This window comes from Podospora pseudoanserina (assembly GCF_035222485.1).
Source record: "Podospora pseudoanserina strain CBS 124.78 chromosome 7 map unlocalized CBS124.78p_7, whole genome shotgun sequence".
In the NCBI taxonomy this organism is placed as follows: Eukaryota; Fungi; Ascomycota; class Sordariomycetes; order Sordariales; family Podosporaceae; genus Podospora; species Podospora pseudoanserina.
The window spans coordinates 1,256,531-1,272,648 of NW_026946671.1; the positions used below are offsets into that span (position 1 = coordinate 1,256,531).

The 16,118-nt window shown below is 52.5% G+C and overlaps 5 protein-coding genes and 1 non-coding gene across 6 annotated transcripts; 1 reads left to right on the forward strand and 5 right to left on the reverse strand.

Moving 5' to 3' along the window:
- Positions 1-471: 471 nt before the first annotated feature.
- POB3 (FACT complex subunit) lies at positions 472-2,679 on the reverse strand (the record flags this gene model as incomplete). Its single annotated transcript, XM_062950669.1, is given in 4 exon segments — positions 472-1,941; positions 2,008-2,230; positions 2,304-2,601; positions 2,614-2,679. 3 exon segments carry the CDS (start codon positions 2,312-2,314, stop codon positions 472-474), a joined length of 1,704 nt encoding a protein of 567 aa, XP_062796701.1. The 5' UTR covers positions 2,315-2,601; positions 2,614-2,679.
- Positions 2,680-4,394: 1,715 nt separating this feature from the next.
- On the reverse strand, positions 4,395-6,436 carry QC764_710510 (uncharacterized protein; the record flags this gene model as incomplete). The annotated part of the gene is made up of 3 exons (XM_062950670.1): positions 4,395-4,886; positions 4,956-5,901; positions 5,957-6,436. The coding sequence occupies 3 exons, from the start codon at positions 6,434-6,436 to the stop codon at positions 4,567-4,569; spliced, it is 1,746 nt and encodes a 581-aa protein (XP_062796702.1). The 3' UTR covers positions 4,395-4,566.
- Positions 6,437-7,651: 1,215 nt separating this feature from the next.
- Positions 7,652-10,235, reverse strand: QC764_710520 (uncharacterized protein; the record flags this gene model as incomplete). The annotated part of the gene is made up of 2 exons (XM_062950671.1): positions 9,119-10,235; positions 7,652-9,038 (listed from the first exon to the last, which is right to left on the reverse strand). The coding sequence occupies exons 1-2, from the start codon at positions 9,160-9,162 to the stop codon at positions 7,652-7,654; spliced, it is 1,431 nt and encodes a 476-aa protein (XP_062796703.1). The 5' UTR covers positions 9,163-10,235.
- Positions 10,236-10,400: 165 nt separating this feature from the next.
- Positions 10,401-11,958, reverse strand: QC764_710525 (uncharacterized protein). Its single transcript, XM_062950672.1, has 2 exons — positions 11,570-11,958; positions 10,401-11,500 (listed from the first exon to the last, which is right to left on the reverse strand). The coding sequence occupies exons 1-2, from the start codon at positions 11,688-11,690 to the stop codon at positions 10,923-10,925; spliced, it is 699 nt and encodes a 232-aa protein (XP_062796704.1). The 5' UTR covers positions 11,691-11,958; the 3' UTR covers positions 10,401-10,922.
- Positions 11,959-12,641: 683 nt separating this feature from the next.
- Positions 12,642-12,713, forward strand: QC764_0105790. Its single transcript has one exon. It is a non-coding gene; the product is annotated as a tRNA-Met (tRNA).
- A 506-nt stretch (positions 12,714-13,219) lies between these two features.
- Positions 13,220-15,643, reverse strand: QC764_710530 (uncharacterized protein). The gene is made up of 3 exons (XM_062950673.1): positions 15,233-15,643; positions 13,836-15,068; positions 13,220-13,773 (listed from the first exon to the last, which is right to left on the reverse strand). Exons 1-3 carry the CDS (start codon positions 15,272-15,274, stop codon positions 13,642-13,644), a joined length of 1,407 nt encoding a protein of 468 aa, XP_062796705.1. The 5' UTR covers positions 15,275-15,643; the 3' UTR covers positions 13,220-13,641.
- Between the last annotated feature and the right edge of the window lie 475 nt (positions 15,644-16,118).

The following is a 16,118-nucleotide window of genomic DNA, read 5'->3' on the forward strand; positions in this document are numbered from 1 at the left end:
CTGCGGGGAATAAGTAAGGTAGGGCGGCGGTGAGGGATGGGGGGTTGTTCGGATGGAGACAGTGCACAGTTAAAGACACACTCTTGTTCAGTGTGTACAGCCGCGGCGTGAGTTGCTTGGAAGTTTGTTTCTATTTCGACTCGTTCTCAATCTGGGGAAACAAAGCGGTGGATGGAAATGGGATGCTGCAAAAGATGGTGGGGCAGAGGGAGTCAAAAAAGTCAACCTCTACAGTAAAAGGCCAGGCTTCCAGACTGCCACCTGAATTGGTGGGGCACGCGCACGTGCCACCATCTCTCTCTCCTCTCTAGAACACAAGACAATGAATGCCCATTGTGATACACTGCATACGGATATTCATAAATCCTTTGCCAAACCCCCAACGCCATAACCAGATACATTGGCTCCAAAACAGACCCCCTATTTTCCTTCCTCATAATTACCCCAATCCAAGACTGTCCCCCCGCTGACTCAACCAGTCTTCTTCTTCTTCTTTGGCCGCTCTTCCTCCTCCTCTTCAGCATCTTCCATCTCCTCGTCTTCGTCATCATCCACCTCATTATCAACATCACTCTCTCCGCTGCCTGAACCATCACTTTCGTGATTGCTGTCGTATTCCTCGGCGACGTCGCTGTCCGAGTCAGCCTGGAAGTCCTCATCCACGCTCTCCTCATCTTCGTCGGCCGAGCCGCGATCGGCCTTGTTCTGGACCACTTCCTCGTCTGAGCTGGCCATGTCCTCCGCTCTCATGGCCGCAGCAAGCATGTTGGCATCCTCATCGATTTCGTTCTTAACGCGAAGACCCTTGTACTGGAAGAAGTCCTCGAGTCCCTTAAGATCTTCACGGTTGATGTTGCTAAACTGCGAGTTGCCGCCGCCCTTCATGTGGACTGTTATATCAAACGTCGACAAGGCGGAGACAGCTCCCCCAACGCGAGAGAAGGTGATAGACTGCGTTTGATCGTATGCGATGTAGGTGGCTGGCTTGGGCACGAACATGAACGCCTTTTCCAGGCAGTACAAGAAGCCCTCGCTGGCCTTGATCGAACACTTGATGCCGGACTGGGCCCGGTGTGTCTGGAAGTTTTTGGCAGGTGAGAGAATCTTCTTGCCCGCGAGTCCTCTAAAAATCTGGGCCACCACGCTGTGCAGGGGCTGCTCGTAGTGAGACTCGAGTTTACCCTTGTACTTCTCGTTGAGGTCTTCTTCAGGGAGGTTCAGATCCAGCGTCACTTCCTCGTCCGTCTTGAACTGCATCACAAGGAATGGATACCTGGTCTGACCCTGGCGCAAGGGTGGATCCAGCCCGATGCAGAGGAGATAGTGTACCTCGTCGGGCTTGGGAAGAACCATGAACTTCTTGATGGCTTCGTACTGGATCTTGTAGTCGTATGTCTTGCCGCGAAGACGAAAGGATGTATCGTACATATCGATATCGAAACGACCTCTTGGCGTGAGGTGCAAGACATCGAGGAAGGTGGCAATCGTGTCGCCGGCCGACTCGCCAATCTCGGCCTTCTCAATGAGGGTGTCGTAGAAGAGAGTGACGGCGTTCTTCTCTTCCTCGTCTGCATCGCTGCCAGCATCACCGCCCTCGGCCTCTTTCCGGGTGGTTGTTCCTGGAATGTAGAACCTCATCTCGACCATCTGGTCCTTTCCGGCGGACGCCTTCTTTCCCTTTCCAGGGGTGGCACCATTCTGACCGGGTTTCCCACCCTCGCCAACAGCAAACTCGACAGCGATTTCGTTTCTGCCGGCAAGGTTGGTGTTGGAGATTTCAGAGTAGGGGATTTCGAAGGCGGGACGGTTCTGGACGTTGAATGTGAGCTCCGCCTTTCCAAACTCGGCCTTGCCCCAGTTCCAGCCGCGCAGCGAATGCTCCTTGTTTTCTAGGTTCGTGCTATACCAGTTCTTGAAGATTTTGCTCAAGCGCTCGTAGTCCTGTTGGGACGGGGGGCTGTCAGCAGCTGTCTCGGCTTGTGTCAATGTCGAAAATTAGGCACCCACCTCTTGCTGAAAACCGTCTAGTTGAATGATGCCCGAATTCCTCTGCAGAATCTTGATCTCGTAGCCCTTGGCAGCTCTGCTCCATTGCGCACCGCCAATGTTGCCCTGATCGAGTGTGAAGGTGTCGCCGCCGCCTACTGGCTTCCAGCCGAGACCGGTCTCCGCAAATCTGCACTTTCCGTGCTCCTTGGACAGGTCCAGGTAAATGTTGTCGAAACTCTCACTGCGCAGCGGTCAGTCTGGGAAGGTCAAGCGATCAGGCGCATGGGAATGGAGTTCAGAAGTAAACAACGTACATGGCGGCCATGGTGATGGTTTCCTATCCAAGTCTCGGAGATGGTTTGGATGGCGTTGTGGGTGACTGGAGGTTGTCGGAGACAAAATTGAAGGCGGCGTCGAAAGAACTTCCACTCGGCGCGCCTCTGAAAGGGAATGGGAGCCGTGACGCGACAAGCTAAATTGGTGGTCCGTGCCCCTTTCTTGGCGGCTCTGGGGCAGTAGCTGAACTGCCGGGCGGTGTGGCTTCCAGGACAGCAGGTGGCTTTTGGCTTGCAGGGAAAAGCTTGGGTCAGAAGAGCCCCTAGAAAGGTGGGGGTGTATCGAGGGGTCGACTCTTTTGTTCACTTTTATCTCGGAGCACCACCTACAACGCTCCCGAGTGTGCGGCTGGACGGCACGTATAAAGAAACATACGTTTGGCTGTCTTATTCTTATGCTCCCCAAATTAGGCCTAGTGAACAAGTGGCTAACAGGGAAACCGCAAAACCGTGAAATATTATCGAGTGTTGACTTAGTTTGCAGCCCCAATTTCCCCTACCACGAGTATGCCGTCCATGTAAGTACCTATGTATGCCGTCCATGTTGGGAAACTTTCGCGCCTCAGTGGAAACAACTAATAAAGTTTGGGGCATCAAGTCACGCTCTTGTCCAAAGTTCTCTTTAATCCTGCGTAAGTTTAAGCCATCTTGCCTCTCTTGCTCGAAAGTCAAGCCCACTTGCTCGAAAGTTAAGCCTACTTGCTTAGAAATCGACACCTATCACAAAGTTTAAATACCTGCCACCACCTGTGTCTCCCAGTTGCATCCCAAAATCTACTCTCTGGTTCAGAACAGGCTACACCTCATCACCTTCACTGGTTCAGAACAGTCTGCAACGCACCATCTTATCTTTGGTTCAGCTATCCAAGCATCACCGTCAAACCACACCACACACCATCTCTCAAGATACACAGACCAATCCCAAAATGGACGGTTTCAATTTGTCCTAGTTTACCCAGGAAATAAAGGCCTACATGGATCTGCGCTCCACCAACCTGGATACGCGCCTCACCAACATGGAGGAGCGCCTCACCCACATGGAGCAGAGTCTCACCCACATGGAGCAGTTCTTCACCAACATGGATCAGCGCATTAACCAACTCAAGACCTATCGAGACGGGCTTCGCCAACATCAATAGCCGAATGGACAACCTCGATGGCCCACGCAAAGTCTCAACAAACTCACACAATTTGACAGATAAAAAATCTCAGGCACACAATATTGGGCAACAACAATAGCAGGATCTCGACTATTAATACTGCAATCGGCAGAATTGAGGCTTGAATCGATGGTCTCGAGCAGCACATGGGTGTCCCGTACAATCAACTTTCTCGGGAGATCACCAATGCCTCCAAAAATTTTGAGCGAGAAGCATGAAGCATTGCGGCAAGACGTGAACGCAAAGATGAACAAGTTTGAACTGAGAATCAATCGCAAGGTGGACAACCACATGCAGTTGCGGGATATGGTAAGCTTTCTTCACTTTACTTTACCCAGTATCAACATACAAGCACCCCTGCTTTCTTCATACATACGTGTACATAGATACTAACTGCTGTAGGTCATTTTATAGTTTCATGATCATCCCGAGGCTACTTCGTTTAGTTGACTAGCAAGGCTTTTCGAGCGCCGATAACGTAACGGGTTTGGTTTGGGTTGAAGAATGGATCTGAGAGCTCAGTACTATTGTGAATGACTGTGGGGCGGATGAGTGAGGTTGAAGTGATCAAGTCAAGCCTCCGAGAAACTACCAGAACATAGAAAAATCAAGGCTCGTTCAAGGTCAGTGTTCAGGATCTGTGTTTTGGTTTTGTAGCTATATCAGCACCCTCCGCACACAACAATTGGCACAGCAAAAGTCAGTTAACCTATAGCATGTTGTGAGCCATGCCTCCAAGGAAAACCAATAGGCCTTTTAGCTATGTTTAAAGAGCTAATAATTATCCTCAAGGTATAGTTTACACTATAATAGAGGTAACCTACTTACTTTGGTGCTCATTATTTTGCCCGTTTTGTGTCATCACTCGTACCAAGTTACTAAAAGCGCTCCTTCCGTAGTTTCCAAGCATGTAATATTCCACGTAGCATTAATAAGCTGTTGGTTCTGGGGACTTCTTCTACTTTGTGCATAACAATCATTGCTGATGATAAATAAAATGCATAACCTATAAACCGCCTTTGCTCGCTAATTATATAGTTCCCTGAATAAACCCCTTTACAAACACCACCCCCCTCACTCACTCAAAGTTTAACATCCCCGGGCGTCCCCTTCTTGGCCCAGTCCCGAAGGACGTTCTTCCTTATCTTCCCCGTGCTCGTCTTTGGCAACTCCCTCACCACCTCCACCTCCCTCGGCACCATGAATTTACTGATACTGCTCTGGTGTTTCGCCCAGTCGATAAACTCCTTTTCATCAATTGTTTGCCCTTGCTTGACTGTGAGGTAAGCCTTTGGCCTCTCCCCCCAGTGAGAGTCAGGCACTGCGACGACGCCGGCTTCGAGGACGGAGGGATGCTCGACTAGCATTGATTCAAGGGCGACAGAGGAGATGTTTTCACCACCTATATAAAACAAACAAAAATTGTCAGGGTGTGTTTTTTTTTTTTTTTTTTTTTTTTTTGGGGACCAACCAGAGATAATGATATCCTTCTGCCTATCTTGAATCAAAATACTCCCATCCTCACACCAGACTGCCAGGTCCCCAGAGCGGAGAACACCCCCCTCAAAGAGCTTCCTCGTCGCCTCCGGGTCTTTGTAGTACCCCTTGCAGCAGATATTCCCCTCAAAAACAATCTCGCCTACTTCCTTTCCGTTCTTGGCAACGTCTACCGGCTCCCCGCCTAGGCTACTCCCATCCTCGGCCGTCTTGACGACACGCACACCAAGCGAGGTGAGAAATCCATGACCTTGCCTTGCCATTTTTGCAAACTTCTCGTGGGGGGGCAGGAGGTCCCATTCTGGTAGGAGGTAACCCCTGGTGATTGGACCGTATGTTTCGGTAAGACCATAGACGTGGACAGGGTAGAGGTTGAACGCGGTCATTTGCTCGAATAACCTCGCTGTTGGGGGGGACGCAGCAACAGTGACACGGACTGGGTTGGGGAGGACTTCGGCGTTGGGGTCGGCGCACAAAAGGGTGTTGACTGTTGGTGCTGCGTTGAAGTGGGTGACCCCCTCGTTTTTGAGAAGAGACCAGATAAGCGGGTAGTCTATCTTCCTCAGACAGACGTGGGTTCCCCTCACGGCGGTGATGGCCCAGGGAAAGGTCCAGCCTACGGCGTGGAACATGGGGAGGGTCCAGAGATACTTGCACCTGCCGTCTGGGAGGTTGAGGCCCGACTCGACAATGTTGGCCATGGTTGCCAGGTAGGCCCCGCGGTGGGTGTAGATTACCCCCTTTGGGCGGGAGGTTGTGCCAGAGGTGAAAGGGAGGGCGATGGTGGAATCTTCGTCGGGGACACGGGCTGAGATGAGGTCTGACCAGCCTTTTGAGCCGGTGGTGCGGTCGAGGATGAGGCCTTCGAGGACTGCTTCGTCAAAGGGGCCGGAGAGGACGCCTTCTGTTGCGTCGGTGTCCTGATAGTGTTAGTTATTAGCTTTTATGGGAGATGAGAGAGCGTGGGGGGCTTACAAGATCAACGATGATTTTGACATTGGGGTGAGATTCTGTAAAGGCCTTCAACAGATTCTCATACTCCTTGTCGACAATGATGCAGTCCACCTCGGCAAAGTCAAAGATGTAGGTGATATCATCTGGCTTCAGCCTGTAGTTTACTGGCACAATCACACCCCCAGCAGCAACAATCCCAAAGATGCTCTCCAAAAACGCCGGCGTGTTGGGTGCTAGCAGACCAATGCGCTTGTAGCCATGCTTGCGGAAGTAGTACGCCAGCCCACGGGCACGGTCAGCGAGCTCCATGTAGGACCGCCGGAGGATCTTGTTGTTGGCTGTGACATGGTAGACGGCCTCGGCATCGGGCTCAATGGCAGCGGCGCGTTCGAGGAAGTAAGTTGGCGAGAGGTGGGAGAAGTGGTGGGGTACTGATTCAGGGGTAGCCGAGTGGAAGATGTGGCCGAGGACGTTTCTGAGGCGGTTGGAGGGACCTGACATTGTGAATGACGATGAGGGTTGACGATGACGGCGGATGGGAACCAAGTAACGACAAACACCGGTGAACTAGTAGTAACCAAAGATGGGGGAAAAGCCGTTGGACCGAGAGACCAAAAAAACCAAACCAGTGAAAAAACAGACGATAGCAACACGCCAACGACCACGTCAACAGCGAGGGGACAAGGAGAAAGGGGGAACAGGGAACCAGCGACGAGCGAGCGAACACCTAATACCTAGTAGCAGCAACAGAAAAGAGAGGATGGGGAGAGGAGAGGAGAGGAGAGGAGAGGAAAGGAGAGGAAAGGTATAGTTACATATATATATATATATATATCTATATGACTGTCTCAAAAACAGGTAAAACATCCAGCCGTCCGGGGCACCCCATACCTACATCACATCTCCAACTTAACCGTGTTCAAAGGGGGGGTTCCTTTCCTCGGCATCGAGAAGCCCACACAGAGTCCACAAAGCTTGAACAGCGCGGCCCCGGGACCACAGCGTGCCGCCGCCGTGTGCAAGCAACAGGATCGCCAAGCGGGCCAACTTCCCCGCATCCGCGCAATGCCCAGGGCTAGGCCGGATTGGGGTAATCCACTTGACCGACCGAGAGGGCGGAGGTGCCGGTGATTGCCGCTCCTCATTCTCACATGTTCAACTCTTTCTGTGTATCATCAAGTGTTCGTATTCCAAAGAGAGAGAGACAGCAAGAGATGAGACGGAAAAGATATCCAGAGAAGGCAAACTTGTCAGAGGAAAACAAGAGTTTCACCCCACGTTCCGGTCTAAGTCTAGTCCCTTCTCAGAAAACCGTACCTGGAATTACCCCACAGTTTCCCCAATCTTGGCTTCTACAGAGCAGCCCACGTTGTTTTTCCTCAGCAAGCTAACCTGGGCCAGCATCATCAACCAAAGCCTGGAAAGTGGCAACGACATCGAATCGCTCTTTCGGGGAGATGCTATTCGCGGCAGGGTCAGCCTCGCAGCCATATCGGAATAACAAGCATTATGTCGTTTCATCTTCACATTCACATTCACACATCAAGGACCAGGTAATCAACTACCCATCAATCTTCATCTCATCATCCTCTTCCCTTTGGGGAGGACATTTTCATTCCATGTCATACATACATACAAAAAAAAGAAAGAAAAAAAAGGAAAAACTATCAATGCTCGCTATTCCACCCATCCATCCCATGTTCCACGAACCCCTTCTTACTCCTTCTTAATCAAGCTCTCAAACAGCGGCTTCATCGCCTTGGCGCTCTTCTTGGGGTATCTCTTCTGATCATTCTCATAGTCGACATACGTCACACCAAACCTCGTCTCGTACCCCTCAGCCCACTCAAAGTTGTCCATCAGCGACCAGGCCAGGTAACCCCGGACGTTGACGCCATCCTCGGAGAAGGCCTTGGCCATGGCATGGACATAGTCGTCAAAGTACTTGACTCTAAAGTCGTCCTCGACAATCTGCTCCAGGCTCATGTCGTTCTCGCCCTTGAGCGAGGTGCCGTTCTCGGTGACGTAGATCTTGGGGTAGCCGTACCTCTTGCTCAGCCAGTTGAGCAAGTCCCGGAAACCCTGGGCGTGGGGGCGGAGCCAGAAGGACTGCGTCTCGGGGCCGATGCACTCGCCGCTCTTGGAGTAGAAGAGCGTCTCGAGGTTGCCGAGGAAGTCGTCGTCGGGAGGGGTGCCGGTCTTGTGCTTGATGTAGTTGGCCGTGTAGTGGTTCATGCCATAAAAGTCGTTGGAGCCCTTGACGAGCGCAACCTCCTCAGGAGTGAAAGTGGGGAGGCGGTCGCCGAGCTGCTTGAGCATCGAGTCGGGGTACTTGCCAAAGTAGATGGGGTCGGCAAACCACGAAATGGCGAACTCGATCTTGCGGTCGCAGGCCTCGACGTCGGCGGGGTCCTCGGGGTCCCAGGGGAGGACGGCGTCGCCGTTCAGCGTGATGCCGATCTCGCCGCCGTTGACGGGCTTGAACTCCTCGCGGTAGACCTTGACGGCCTTGCCGTGGGCGATGAGGATGTTGTGGCCGACGATCCAGCACTCGCGGGCGCTGTCGCCGACGGCGGAGCGGGTGCGGTCAGAGGTGTGGCCGGGGGCGAAGTAGCCAGAGTTGTAGCCGAGGATGGAGGTGCACCAGGGCTCGTTGAAGGTGATCCAGTGCTTGCACTTGGGGATGGCCTTGAAGAGGACGCGGGCGTAGTTCTCAAAGTCGGCGGTGAACTCCTCCTTGTTGAGGAAGCCGCCGTAGCGCTTGTCTAGGGCGTCGGGGAGATCCCAGTGGAAGAGGGTGATGAAGGGGGTGATGCCGGCCTCGAGGAGGTCATCGACGAACTTGACATAGTGGTCAAGACCTTTCTGGTTGACGGGGTCGTTGCGGCCACCGAGGGGGATGACGCGGGACCAGGAGATGGAGAAGCGGTAGGCCTTGGCGCCCAACGACTTCAGGAGGTCAATGTCCTCCTTGGTGCGCTTGTACGAGTCACAAGCGACGGCACCGGAGCTGCCATCAGCGATCTTGCCGGGGATGGCACAGAAGGTGTCCCAAATGGAGGGGCCACGGCCATCGACATCAGCGGAACCCTCGATCTGGTACCTGTGTGTGAGGGAGAACAACGTTAGCCATGCGGATGAGGTAGGTAAGGCAGATAAGAGGTGGATGAGGGACAAACTCACGCAGCGGTAGCGAAACCCCACAGGAAATCACTGGGAAGAGACATGATGGGCAGCTAACTCTTTTGTTTCTGGGGGAGGTGTAGGTTGAAGACAGAATCTCTCAAGCAGCCAACACAGATTTGGGGGAGGGATATGTGTTATATATACACAAACCTCTGATATGCTGCCATGGGTTTCATGGCCGTTACTCCTCCCATTGTCCCCCCCATTCTCCCGTGTTTCGGACCGTCGACACCGAGAAAAAGGCTAGGCATAGGCTGAGATGGGCGGGTTTGTACCTAGCCGCGTTGCGCACTTGCATCATGGCACGCATACCGCTGTAAGACCGGGTCAAGGACCCCAGTTTGTCTGCTTCTCCACCGCGGGGTAATATCAGTTTTCTTGCGTGTTAGCTCAAGCAACAACAAGATGGAGGAGATATGGGGCATGGGGGTAACATTGTGATTGTGTTTTCTCACGAAAGTGACCTGCAGATCCCGTGGAAGCGGAGAGGGAGGGGGACCCTTTCCCACGATCACACACATATCCGTAACCCAATCACAACCCCCCGCCCAGCCTCAAGCGTCGGAGGAAAGCAAAGAAAGATCCGGACTTTTGGCATTCGCCCAGTGATTCCAGAAAGACGGTCGAAACGGTCCTACCCCCGGCAGCAGCAGCAAACCCCAGTTTTTGTTTCCCGTACCTTACAGCAAGGCTTTCTCGTAGAGCCGCAAAAAGATCCCAGCCCAGCACTGTTCTCATGAAAAAGACTGCCCCGTTCGAAACCCCTCTTCAACAACAACACATCTCATGTGAACCACAAAATGATATTATCCTTTAAAACCCGCGCAAAACCCCACCAACACTTTTCCCCCTCCACCAACTGATCAGCTCTCTCCCAACCCACAGCCCGCTTTTCGGAATCCCGGGCCGCAAAGGATCAAGCGCGCCCTTCCGGCTGGGTAAACCTCGGGGAAACTCTTCAAGTTTATCGATCACGAGTCCCTCCCCCCTCTCAACAGGCAGGGGTGGCAATTCAATCAACGGCAGGACACCGCCCGCGCTGCCGAGATGAGCCTCTTCAACCTGCCGCCCAGAGTATCTACGCGAAAACAACCAAACTCCTAGATACAAAAAGCGGTGTCGCGTATGGCAAAATGCCGGCTGTGGCTAATCCTCGGCCGAACTGACGATTCACATCCCTCAGTGATCATCAACCCACCCGGAACAAGCTTCAACTTTGCTTGTTCGTCCGGAACACCGTCCCTTTTGATCCCTCTCTCATTCCTTGCATCTCCCGGCAAGCCGGACCTGCATGAATTTATCTTACGGTCTACTCAGCCGAGCACTTGCTTCGGGATATCTTCGGGTTGAGAGAGAGTGTGTGTGAGAGAGAGACGGTAACTCGTTCCGATGATTATATTCTCTGGCGGTGACCCAACATCTTGTTTTGTTTTGATTGTTCCTGTCTGGTGTCTTGGTGTTGCCATTTGTGTCTTGATGTCGGTCCAAAACCAGACAACCACCTGACATTATTCTTACAAACGGTGAAGTTAAGTAAAGTAAGTTAGTTCTCTCTTTCAACAACTCGTAATAACAACGTGATAATTACTGTGTAATAAACTCCAGATATGCCCCCTCCCTCTCTCTGCAAACAAAGTCCCACCTGTACTGTTGTCCTCTCTAGAAGACATGATCAATAAGACCCCGATTCACCATACCGAAGAAAAACCAACCCAAGCAATATCAACTGAGTTCCCTTAGCACAACCACGCCCCCTTTTTTTTTTACCGGTCACCATCAACCTCACCATCATGCCCCCCCCTCAACGGCCCATCTCCCTCCCACCACCCCCCTCCGCCAACTCAAACTTCCTCTTCCTCCCCCCTTCCCCCTCAGTCTCCCCCTCCAGCTCCTCCCCATCAACCCACTCGCTAATCTCATACTCAACCCTTCTAACCCCCCGGGCTCCCCTCTCTTCCCTCACAACCCTCCTCATCTCCCGTCTCCTCAACCTCCCCAATCTACTCCCCTCCACCAACCCCTCAAACCAATCACTCCCCCTCTTCACCTCCAACCCATCATCCCCCGTTTGTCCCTTTCCCTCCTCCTCAGCATCACTATCACCAGGCGACGTACCAGTCAGGTTATCAATCTTGCTCAAATCGCTCTCCCAGAGGGAGTTGACAGTAACTTGTATATACTCCCCCTCCCCCTCAGGACTCGAAGTGTGATACGACAGCGGCGTCCCGCAGTACCCGCAAAACGTATGCAGAGTATTCGGTGCGTTGGGGGGTGTATAAGACCGGTGAATCAACGAGTGGGACTCGTCTGGGAGGACGGGGAGGGTGAGGGAGCGGTATGACGAGAGGGGGACGCGGAGGAGGGGGGTGAAGGGGTGGCCTGAGAGGGGGTGGTTAGCTTGGGATGTAAAGGGGGGAGATGTTGGGGGAGGGGAGGGGGGGTGCGTACGTTGATTAAACAGCAGACGAGCAGCTTGACTACCCGTCGAAGAAGACGGTGTTTCTTGTTTGGGGAATTGCACAATGTAGATATTCCGACCGCATTGGCAGCCGCCGTGGAGGAGGGACATTTTCACTGGGCTGGAGGGGGGGGGGTTGGTTATCGGGTGAGAGAGAGAGAGAGAGAAAAGGTTTTGTTGACAAGGTGATCGAAGTTATCACAGCCACCGAATCGAGGCTTCAAAGCTGGTGGTGGTGGTGTTTAAGTCGTGAAGCGGGGTGATGGTGTTTAGCTTTCCCAAAGTCGATAGCAACAAAGCGACAGTTTGTCAAGTCAGTCAAATAGTGCGTGCGCAGCGCGGGGTTGGGAAGCAAGAAAGTCTAAAATGCCCTTATTGACAAGAAAATGTGCACACACACACACACATACACACACACCTGCCGCTTGACATCAGATGGGAGTGATGTTATAACCTAGCAAGCAGGAGCCGGAGCAAACGAGCCGAGAGGTGCTTGCAAGTGACAGACAGGATCGAGAGGTTTCTAGAAGGTGTTGACACCTACCCAACCTACTTGACTTATTTCCCAGAACCGGATTTGCAGACAGTTTCCATATAAGGTTTACGGTGCTACCTGGAATATGCCTATCTAATTACCCCGAGACGGGAGGGGCGCTCTTTGTTGCTTGTGTTCGTTCCCGGTGGTCTAGGTAGGAGAAGAGAATGGGCACACAATGAAAGTGCAACGTATCGGACTAGTCGGCCATGCTGGCTAGGCATGGTAGCCTGCTGCATGAGCGTTTGTGGGACTGCTGCAGGCTGCTCGGAGAATACTGGGTGTAGGTAGATGTCAGCCCAGTAGGGTTACGTCTATGGTCTCCCGATGCCGCCGAGTGGTTTGACAGCCAAGATGTTCAAGGAAATTTGGTGAGATTAGGAGAACAATAATATCGAGCGCTGTTCAGCGTTGCCCATGAGTGCTGTATCTTAATTGATTATCGTGAACTGCGTGATTGCAGCCTCGTTGATGCTAATAACTTGGATTGCCTGAAGCAGGAAAAGAGAAAAAAAAAGATGAGAGATTAGCTGCAACTCGTTTCGATCGAGTGACCTCCGGGTTATGAGCCCGGCGCGCTTCCGCTGCGCCATGCAGCTTGTTAGTCATCTCCTGATGTTTGCTGTAGATTAAAACTCTGCTTATCATTGTGGATTGATGGGCGCTACTATTGTGGGTTTTTTTTTCGTCCTCAAAAAGTTGAGGATGGCATTGTGGGTTTGTGGATGAATGAAAGGCAAGGATGCGTATGTGGCTCTGGGCGGGTACATGCGGGTTGCATAAGCCATCCTCACTGTCAGGCTGTGAACAAACAGAAGAATTGGCACTGCAAGTCAGTAAAATGTGCAATCTTTGTCAACTTGTAGTTTTTAAAAACAAAATGGTGTTGAAAGATTGTCAAGAGGCCTTAAAAGATAGTCAATATGGCTTCAAAAAATAGTCAAGAGGCCTTCAAAATAGTCAAGAGGCCTATTCACTTTCTATCCAGGCATGGTTCAGAATATGATGCACATTGGCTTACTACTTGTACAGCACCAATTATTCTGTCCACTGCAGGGGAGCAAGGCAAAAATACCAGTAACACATCAATGATGAGAAGGGCAATAGGGGTTATGAATCATAGCATTAACTCCCCTCCTCTATACATCCACTCAAATATCCTAGCAGCCTCTGCCTCTCTATCCTATCACCTCAACATCACCACCGCCTCCCTCTGTCAGTGATCAAACAGAAAAAAGAACAAACGCCTAGGTTCATGGTCCCATGGTATATTAGAGCAGAATCTCATCAACAACTTCCCCATCATCTTACAACCCCCCTCCACCCAACTAACAAACAACAAATAACTAAACACCAAAAAACAAAAAGGGGTATGTAACAGTGATAAAACTTATGTGCAAAGATGAAAAAAAAAAACAACAACAAAAAAAACAAAAAAAACTCATCAGTCATACGCGTACAAGATATGTCAAGACCGATAACAGTGGTTTGTGCAAAAGAAAAAAAAAAACCCAACGGAAAAAAACCCTAAGCAGTCAAAGCAGGGGGAGGAACCGTCAAGTCTGGTACTTGCGGTTGCCCATCACCCTCACCGCCCGAGGCCCCAGACATGGTAGGCGACGCCGGGGCGATTTCTGGATCGGGGATTTGAATATCAAGCTATCCCGCAAAGTTAGCCATCTGCCACCCCATCCAACTCCCAAGAAGAAACAAGAACTCACACTCATGTACCCCGTCCTCCTCAACGGCACAATCTTGGGCGGGATCACATTCCCCCCCTCATCCCCAGGGTGATCCGCCCTCACCGTCTTCTCCATCTCCTTATTCCACTCTTCAATCCACTTCTCCAACCCCTTCAGCCTGCTCTTCACCCCCGTAAGTCCAAAGTCATCCCACAACCACCCCGTCGCCAAACCGAGTACACCGTCCAAAATGTTCCTCCAGTTGTACGCGCTAAAGGCCGGCACGAGCTCGCTGTTGAGTTTTTCTATTACTCTCCTAAATTCCTGCTCGCTTACTCCTGCTGGGTCCAAGATGTCCGGGTAGAGGTTGGAGAAGGTCGGGGCGAGGTCACCTTCCAACAGCCAGTCCCTACGGATGCGGATTATACGTGTGGTGGTGTATTCTGGCGAGTCTATCGGCACGTGAGGGTTCAGATGTGGGTAGCAGGGATGTTGGGGGCCCCATTCCTCGCCATTGTCAGGTTGCTCATCTGGGTCGCCCATGATGGAGGAGTCAGATGACATTTCGGAGCCGATGCCTGACATGCGGGAGGCCATGGACAGACGCGGGTTGGCCACGTCCGGCCCACGTTCCAGGTCGCGGGAGTAACGATCTCCTGCGCCGACATTGTTGTCCGGCTGGGACGGTAATGGTGGTGGCGCCATGACTTCTTTGCCTTTCCCTTTTCCTTTGCTGTCTCCCCTCTGGTGTTTCGCTGTCGATTGATCAAAACTGAGACCGAATGGTACTCGAAGACGTGACGAGATGCTCTGGCCGCGGCTTCTGGTTTTTCGGAATTCGGACACGGAGAAGAGGTGCTGGGATGGGGGCTGTTGCCGCAAAAAGGATGGCCCTGGATGGCAAGCCTCGACCGGCGAGGGTGAAGGTGTGGCGCGAACCGATGGCGGAAGGCTGATGCGCTGCTCGGCGCCGGCGTTGCGTTCGAGATGAAGACTGATCCGGTTCGAGATGGATTGACGCGGTCGCTGTTCGGGACTCTGTAAAAGTGGGTGCTCACCAGCGGCGGCCCTGCTGGGCTCCTCGGCAGTGGCAGGGGTAACTGTCAGCGGGACGGGCGGAGGAGGAGGTGAAGACGGAGCACGGCGTCTGCGAGCAGTGCCGTCGGAAGAGGTTGGTGTTCTCGGGGTCGAGTTGGTGGGGTTCCACAGACGGGCAGGCGAGGTTCGTTGGAGTGGTCGGTGGAAAGGGGTACCGCGGGTCCGGAATGGAGACTGATCAGGGAAGGATGATTCCTGGGCGCTGGGTCGGCCCCGCCGTAACAAACTGCTTTTTCTGCGCAACGGCCGGCCGGGCGCTACTGGTTCGAATGGCGGAGCGGCGGGCGCGGGAGAATCGAAGGGGGAAGGGGGCTGCTTGGTCGGCGGAGACGACAGACTCGTGTTTGTGTGCTGGGTCGGTCGGGCGGCGGTTGACGCATCTAGGGCGGTATCTTGCTCGTGGGGGGGCGCGTGGGAAGCCGTCGGAAAGATGTTCTAGGGGTGGCCGTCTCGGGGACGGCCTCCTCTAGGTACAGAATGTATAAGTGTCTGGAGACGGTGGGCAGGCGCAATCTTCGGCTGGTGCAATCACAATCAGCTCATCAAAATTACTAGCAGTTAGTATCCTCCCTGCTAGTAAAATCTTGTATTGCGCCTGTGGATTGCCGACTGCCACTCTTGTCGGAGTCGTGGCCCAGGGGATAAACGATTGACAGTGGTTGGCGGCGTGGGATGCGGACTTGATGGAATACTCTCTAGAAATGAAAACGATTGGACTACGGGATAAATTGGAAATCGCTGTGATGGCCGACACAGCATGACGCTGACCTCTGATTTGCGACGACGTGTTGGGAGTGCTGCGGCTTTTTACATGTGCCACCCGGCGGCAGCTGGCGGCTGTATCTATCTTGGCAGCACGATCTTCAACACAACTTCACAGGGTGGTCATCTTCGGGGGGTTAACTGATGAGTTTCGTAGCTATAGCTTCAAGGCCGGAGACTTTTGAATTCATTGAGCCTCATTCACTTGCTAAGTAGACACTGCCTGATTTGCGTGTGTTCCACGTAGGTGGATCAGTCGTGTAATCGACATTCTTGTCCGTTGTCTTTTTACGTAGAGGAAGAGTTCTTCTGCATCATTCTTTTTCATTTCGGTTCTAGCACTTCAAGTCCGGGTTGATTGTTACATCTGAGACTCTATCGCGGAGTTGGTCGAGTCGAGTCGAGAGAAAACGTCAACTTCAAATTTGCCTGGAGAGCCAAACAGAAGAAACGTGAACCATG

Excerpts from the sequence above, each read along its gene's own strand:
- QC764_710530 (XM_062950673.1), bottom strand. The coding sequence starts at position 15,274 with ATGCGTCAACCGCCGCCCGACCGACCCAGCACACAAACACGA. Across the intron at positions 15,069-15,232 it reads GACCCAGCACACAAACACGA|TCTCCATTCCGGACCCGCGG; the intron begins GTCTGTCGTCTC and ends TTCCCTGATCAG. Across the intron at positions 13,774-13,835 it reads GGAGGACGGGGTACATGAGT|CTTGATATTCAAATCCCCGA; the intron begins GTGAGTTCTTGT and ends TTTGCGGGATAG.
- QC764_710525 (XM_062950672.1), bottom strand. The coding sequence starts at position 11,690 with ATGTCCCTCCTCCACGGCGGCTGCCAATGCGGTCGGAATATCTACATT. Across the intron at positions 11,501-11,569 it reads TCGTCTGCTGTTTAATCAAC|GCCACCCCTTCACCCCCCTC; the intron begins GTACGCACCCCC and ends ACCCCCTCTCAG.